General features: G+C 33.8%; 1 protein-coding gene across 1 annotated transcript; it reads right to left on the bottom strand.

The window, feature by feature from the left end:
* Positions 1–3,055: 3,055 nt before the first annotated feature.
* Positions 3,056–3,932, bottom strand: LOC141686943 (uncharacterized). Its single transcript, XM_074492058.1, has 2 exons — positions 3,616–3,932; positions 3,056–3,509 (listed from the first exon to the last, which is right to left on the bottom strand). Exons 1-2 carry the CDS (start codon positions 3,930–3,932, stop codon positions 3,056–3,058), a joined length of 771 nt encoding a protein of 256 aa, XP_074348159.1.
* Positions 3,933–7,271: the final 3,339 nt, after the last annotated feature.

The raw sequence follows: 7,271 nt of genomic DNA, 5'->3' as shown, positions 1-7,271 counted from the left end.
AACATTAAAAAAAATCATAATAAACCTAAGTTATTCTTTAGAATTTTATATTTTCTAATTTACTTTTTAGTTGTTTCGTGTACTTATTTTCTTATCCTTGAAATCACATATTATATTTTTAAAATAATAGGTAATAAGTTATGTAAACTAATAAAATTAAGTTATACAAAAGTATATTATATGTACTTAGAGATGTATAAATCAACTGTTCACGTAAGAAAATACTGTTTGTAAAATTTAAGGTTGAATATTGTGGTTCATATATCAATTAATAATTTAAAATTAAACTATTTATTACATTAGGACATAACCCAATACATTTTAACCAGGATCAACAATTAATTCTCCCAACTAATTTCATTGCAACAAGTAATTATTTTAATTTTATTTTAATCACTGTTTAATATTTCATCACTGGTGCCATGTAATAAAGATATATTATTTTCAAATTTAAACAAATTGATCTCATCCAAACACCATTATTCTTATGTTTCAATAGTTTTTTACAACTTTATATATTCAAAAAAAATAAAATTAAAAATACTTTAATATAAAACCGGTAATATAAGTAAACTTTTTAAATTTATTATTAACCATCTAAAACAGAAATAAAAAATCGCCAGCATGATCGATGGGAATAAGAAAACATAGAAAATGTTAAAAATATAGAAACATAAAATTTCGATTAGAAATTGAGGAATGGCCCGACCAATTTAAGATATTAACATAAAATAGATGACCCACTTAAGATATTAACATAAAATAAATGTCTAAAAAGTTACAAATAACAAGAAATAAGTAAGGTTGTAGAAGTCAACACCAATAGAGAATGTTGCTTTATTATGACAAAAATAATTAGAAACAAGTTCACCATGGTAGTATCTACCTACTTCTATAAAAAAATTAATGGGATACTAAACAGTTATCATTCGTACGTTTTATAAAATTTATTCAATTTTTTAACATTACATTTTCATATGTTATTTCTATTTCTTTTGTAAGAGCAACCAATTCAGTTTCTAACAAATTGGTATGATTCGTCGGCTTAACAAATTAAACTTATAATTTTTTTAAACCCTAAAAATGAAACTTATTACTTAAATTATTCAGTAACACAACAGAAAATTACATGCACACATACAAAACATTTTATGTTGCCCAATTTTTATATAATAAATTTAATACAATACAATAGCATTTTTCTATTCTTTTATGTACGGTTATATTATTACCGCGTTTGGCGCAACAAATTTAATTAAAAAATTATTTTCATCAATTATAACCTTATTTTCATCAATTATGAACACATATTTAACACATGGCCTCATTTATCTACTTTCTGGACTATTTAGTATAGTTAGAAAACCATGTAATGCATGCATTTTAATTACTCATCTTAGTGAACCGGCAATAGACATAAACATTATAACCGCAATATGCTTGTCGCTATATGCCTAATTATATAATAAATTTATACAATACTATAGCATTTTTTATTTTTGTATGTACGGTTATTTTATTACCGCATTTGACACAATAAATTTATTTAAAAAAATTGTATTCATCAATTATAACCTTGCGAAGCGGGCAAAACTTCTAGTTAAAATTATTATATAATCACATGTTCGGAATTCTTCCGACAACGTGTATTAGTTAGTACATTAAACATATTTTATTTATTTTATTGATTTTATTTAGATATTAAATATACTTAAAATAAATTATAATTATATGATAATTAGTTATTAATGTAATATTCTTTTTAGAACTTAAATTTTCTGATGTATAATAATATATATTTGAATTTATTAAATTTATATTAAGTATGAATAATTTTTTTAAGGAGTATTTATTAAAAAATATAAGAGAAATTATCAATAGTACTCTCTTGGTATTGGCTTTTCTGAATGGTATCATTTGACATTTTTTACTTCTAAGTGCTATCATTGTCTTGTTGTTTCGTTCATTTAATTCCACTTTGTTAGTCATCTGTTAGCCAAACGTTATTTTTAAGGGTACCAATTAGAAAAATTAATTGTAGAATGGTACCATTAGTAATATTTTTTGTCTTATTTTTTTTAAAAAATTATAAATTTCTATTATTAAAAATTCGAATAAATAAAAAAGAATAAGTAAAAAAAACATTATGGTGATTAAAGAAATAACATCAATTTACCTAATTTAAACTAATTCAAGAAATTATGAGTATTTATTTATATTTTTTCTAATATTTTTAACTATAATTCGATATGTCGGTGTTGGACTTTACTTATTGTAACAATCAATAGTTGGATTTGTATTAGGATTCCTTATTCACATATAACATATCTTTTAGATTGATTGTGTAGTTGTGCAGTATATAAGCACATGTTAGGTTAACACTATATGTGTCGTGCATTGATATATCATACACATAACCTAGTAGCTCTCAAGAATATTTGTTCATCCTTTGAGAGAGTATTGTAATCAGTTTTTATTCATTAATATAAAACTATTCTTACCTGTTGAGTTCTTTATTTCGATTTGATTGTTTAAACTATATTCACCCCCTACAGTTGATTTATGGCCTAACAATTGGTATTAGGGCTTGTTGTTGATACACAAACAATTTAAGATCCAGAAAATAATCATTAATGGCAGACAAAGAAACTCAACCAAATCCCCCACCACCACCATCCACAAACCAAATCAACCATAATATGAGCAGATATGAGGCCGCCAAGGTTCAAATCTTAAAGATTAATGGATATCTAATCTGAAAGGTAAAGATGGCTATGTGTGTGGAAGCAACAGATCCTGAATATCGGCGGGAAAAGAGTGACCTAAAATCTCTATGGAGCACTTAGGGCAGAATTGGCTTACAGGTATCTTATCTTGATTGGCCACTTCTATGGTCAAAGGTTCATCTAAGTCTTCCAACATTAATTGCATTTTACTTACACAGTTCAGGGATATGAAAGATTTAGATTACCCCGAATCAAATAGAACATTAACGGGCACGAAATTAAGAAAAAGCGTACCTGCGACTACATCGGAATCCTGAGTCGTGGATTTCTTAGTCATTTTTGAAAGTTCTAGCTCTAGCTGTACTTTTTGCTGGTCCTTGAGATGCACTTCCTCCTATACTGTCCTGGGTAGCTGATTTGCAGTTCCTAGCAATATGTCCTACTTTACCGCAGCTAAAACTGGTTACTTTTGGGTTCTCAGATTTACACTCAGTGGAATAATGACCCTTCGGGCCACACTCAAAACAGTTAACGTTCTCTCTACACTGACCATTGTGCTTCTTTCCATATGTCTTACAATCGATCACCGGCTTGCTGGACTTTGTCAGAGTAGAACTGACTGAGGTAGTACCAGGCCTAGCTTGTGGGAAATTCTGCCTCCTGAATTTCCCGTCTTTGTTCCTTTCAAACCGTCGCTGAAACTTTTGGCTTGATCCTTCTTGTTCTGACTTCGCAGGCCCACCTTCAAACTTTCTCTTCTTCTCACCTCTTTCCTTAGCAGCTCTGGTCAATTTCTATCACTAAGGCAGCCTGAACTACCGAAGTATATGTCTTGAGTTGTAGAGCTACAGCTCCACTCCTAATATCTGGCTTCAATTCTTGTTGAAACCGCTTCGCTCTCCGAGCCTCTGAACTTACATACTCTGGTACTATACGAGCCAATTCTATGAATTTGGCTTCATACTCCGTGACATTTCTATCTCCTTGCTTCAATTCCAAAAATTCCATCTCCATCTGATTCCGGAGACAATCCAGAAAATATTTTTCCAAGAACAGTTCTGTGAATCGGGTCCAGGGAATAGGACCCTCTCCTTCCAAGGCTCGCGTAGACTCCCAGCAATAGTTCGAATCATTCTTTAGAAAGTAACTAGCATAGTCTGTCTTTAAATCATCATTCACCTTGGTGAGAGCAAAAGCCTTCTCCATTTCCTTCAACCAGATTCTGGCAGCAACAGGATCTACTTCGCCCTTAAACTCTGGGGGTTTCACGGCCTGAATATATTTAAAACTAACAGTTTGGGTTGTCCCCCCTCAACTGATGATGCTGTTGTTGTTGTATGAGCTACTGCTGTTGTTGTTATTGCTAAAATTGTTGTTGTTGTTGGAATTGTTGTTGCTATTGGGTCAGCTGAGTAGATTGCTGACGCAACAAATCTATTAATTCACTCATGAAGGGATCCCCAGCAGATCCGTTATTGGGTTGAGGATTCTTTTTAGGTGGCATTCTCCTGAAACATAACAGTCATATATAAGAAAAATGGAATGCTCTAAAGAGTTTATACATTGTATCAGGAGAGTGCTGCCACAATGAAAATATCCTCATCCTCAGTTAATTGGATCTATCCAGAGTGAATGGTTAAATACTAGAAATACCAGCAACAGAAGCAACGATAATAGTAACAACAGTAATAACAGTGCACAAGTATATAAACTGAACAACATAATAAATCAGCTATTATATAACAACTACACAGAAATCCAACTAGTACAACTGATATCCAACTACTAAACCATCCAAATACACAACAAAATTGGCTGATATAACAGCCTCCATCTACTACATGCTACAACAACATAATGTACATATAAAAACAAACTACAGAAATCCTGAAGTAACCAGATCTGAGCTCTGTTAGGGCGAAAACACGCGCTAATATTCACGCAAGTATACGTGTTCGCAAGTAATATAGAATAATTTCTAGTTCATTCCCACAGAGACTCAGACTAATTATGTTCAATTAACACTCACTCACCAATGTATGATTACTTATCAATGTCAAGATAATAACACTTAAGATTGATTAACTAATTATTAACTATAATTAACTACGGGAATTAAACACTTAAATAACACTTGAATTGACAATATCAAACACACATGAGATCATAACTTCATTACTACTTCCTTCAATAGTCATTGTTATTACCCTTAGTATGTAACAGTGATGATATTAATCGAACAACACGAAACTGATAAAAGCCAACTTTCGTTATACTAATACCATTCTACCAAGCATCCACAATTAAGATAGAAGTTGAATAGGCATCAATTATGTTGAGACCCTATATGTCTACAGAATTTGACAACATAACGATGCAAGTTATTCATTATGATTACACAGGGCAAGTAAAACGGTTAGAGTTACCCACTAATCATGCATACACTTACATGAACCTATGCTAGCATGGCAAGTTCTAAATCTCAAGATTCACTGTCGCTTCACAAGAGATTAACACACTATCTTATATGTTCGCGACGCACATAAGACGAATAAGCACAACCTATGCTAGATATCATACAATCATCACACACTAAGGTATTAAACAACTAACTAAAGAAATCCATAGTAAATCTGTTACGACCCCATGATCACGATTAGCCCATAATAGAACTCATCGTCACGAATGAGTTCATATGAAAACATGATAATAACACACAATACAAACTAATAAAAATACTTATTAAAACCAGAGTGCATCACAAGAGTAATAAGGTTCAAAGTAAAGAAAACTAGCATCCACTGTTACAACGAATAAAAGAATCACAAGAAATTTATGCTTCCTCTTCTTCGTTGCGATGTGCTAAAACGGTCTTCTTTCTTCTCTCCTTGCTCCTTGCTTGATACCACCTGTTGTGAAACGTCTCTGAAAACTACTTATATAGAAGCCCACAAGAACCATCCATCTCAGAAGTCCATGAAAATAAGAAGTGTAAAAATCAGATTTTAATTTCCCGTCTCCGGGCGGCCGCTCCCAGGCGGCCGCCCCAGATCCTGAGCGGGCGCCCAGCAACCTACTAGAAAAAATCACATTCTGCTCCTGATTTCTGCTGCGTTCTGCTCCTAACTTCCCATAACCAATGCCAAGCACTTCCCTAGGCTTATTTCAATGAATTCTTCCTACATACGCAAGTTATACCCTGAAATGCAAAAATACTAGAAAAAAGCATCAAATACACAAAATACTTGATTTCAAGACATCAATTCAAGTCATTATAAGACGTTCTAAGTGGTATAAAATGCCACTTATCAAGCTCTGTCTACCACTGCTGTGACTCCACTCTAACAACTGGCACTTCCACTGCCACCAATAGTGCCTAACTCGAACACCAACTAGTTAACCAAGTCCTGGTACTGGATAGCTCTAAACTCAGAGCTAATGAAAGGGTCAATAGATCTAGCCCGCTCAACAGCAGTCTGTGTCAAAGTCCTCACTCTAGCCTGGATATCGGGTGAGGGAATAGGAATACCCTGGAAGGGTCCAACTGGTACTCGTTCAAGTTGCGCGGCCAACTACGAACTCTGCTCTCTAATCAAAGATCTGTTCACCGCCCGATGAGCATGATACGAAATCAGGGAGGAAGTACCTGTATGAGCAGAGGGAGGGACTAGAGGTCTAGGGAAAGAAGAGTTGGGTCCGCAACCCGGTGGGAAATCCCTAATAGCTGATACTGACCTCTGCACCCAATGAGGACGGGAACTAGGTCCAGATATATCTCTCGGAACAAACTGAGGCACTGGTGGGGGAAGGCAAATGAGTCTCCTCAACTACAACATCTAGTGTCCTCTCTGAGTATGAACTATCCGAATCAGATCTGTTCTCCCAGAATGGAGAACTGGATATCACTATGGGCCACTATCAACAATATAAATATACAGGAAAGACACAATAAGGTTGAGGCAGTTCTATCAAAACATGAATAGCTGTCAGGGTAACGCATTCGGAACCCTCGACTGACTCTTAGGTTCGCTCCTCTAAATGAGTTGCTGACTAACACCTTAGGACACAATTTCTACACCTTTCTGACTTAATTCCTAACCTAAATCAGAGACTTGAACTTGTAGCTCTGATAACAAATGTGACGGCCTCAACCCCGGGGTCAGGAGTTGACGTCACCAAACATAACAAACCACAAATATAAATTATGAGATTATTATTATTACACTAACACGGCCCCAAAAATAAGATCCGATATAGGTTCAAGTATGATTTAAGCTACTCACTATTACACAACCATTTATTAAAAAAACCTGACACACTATCTTATTCAGCAACTCATCAGACCGCATATGGTCTGATACAAACCAACTCAGAGGAGCCGGGACCGGAAGGGGTTGAGACTCTGTTCTTTCCGGATCTTATAGGTCTTCTAGGCATCTATGATATATATATATATATATATATATATATATATATATATATATATATATATAACAGGTTGCAAGGGTGAGCATATAATCGATCAGCAGTACCAACATATGAATA

Source organism: Apium graveolens, chromosome 2 (genome assembly GCF_009905375.1).
Source record: "Apium graveolens cultivar Ventura chromosome 2, ASM990537v1, whole genome shotgun sequence".
NCBI classification, from domain to species: domain Eukaryota; kingdom Viridiplantae; phylum Streptophyta; class Magnoliopsida; order Apiales; family Apiaceae; genus Apium; species Apium graveolens.
This window is presented reverse-complemented; position numbering and strand designations above follow the sequence as displayed.

Bases quoted from the DNA above. Each gene is read 5' to 3' on its own strand.
- LOC141686943 (XM_074492058.1), bottom strand. From the start codon at position 3,932: ATGGAGAAGGCTTTTGCTCTCACCAAGGTGAATGATGATTTAAAGACA. The intron at 3,510-3,615 runs GTTTCAACAAGA...GAAATTGACCAG, and splicing joins GAGGCTCGGAGAGCGAAGCG to AGCTGCTAAGGAAAGAGGTG.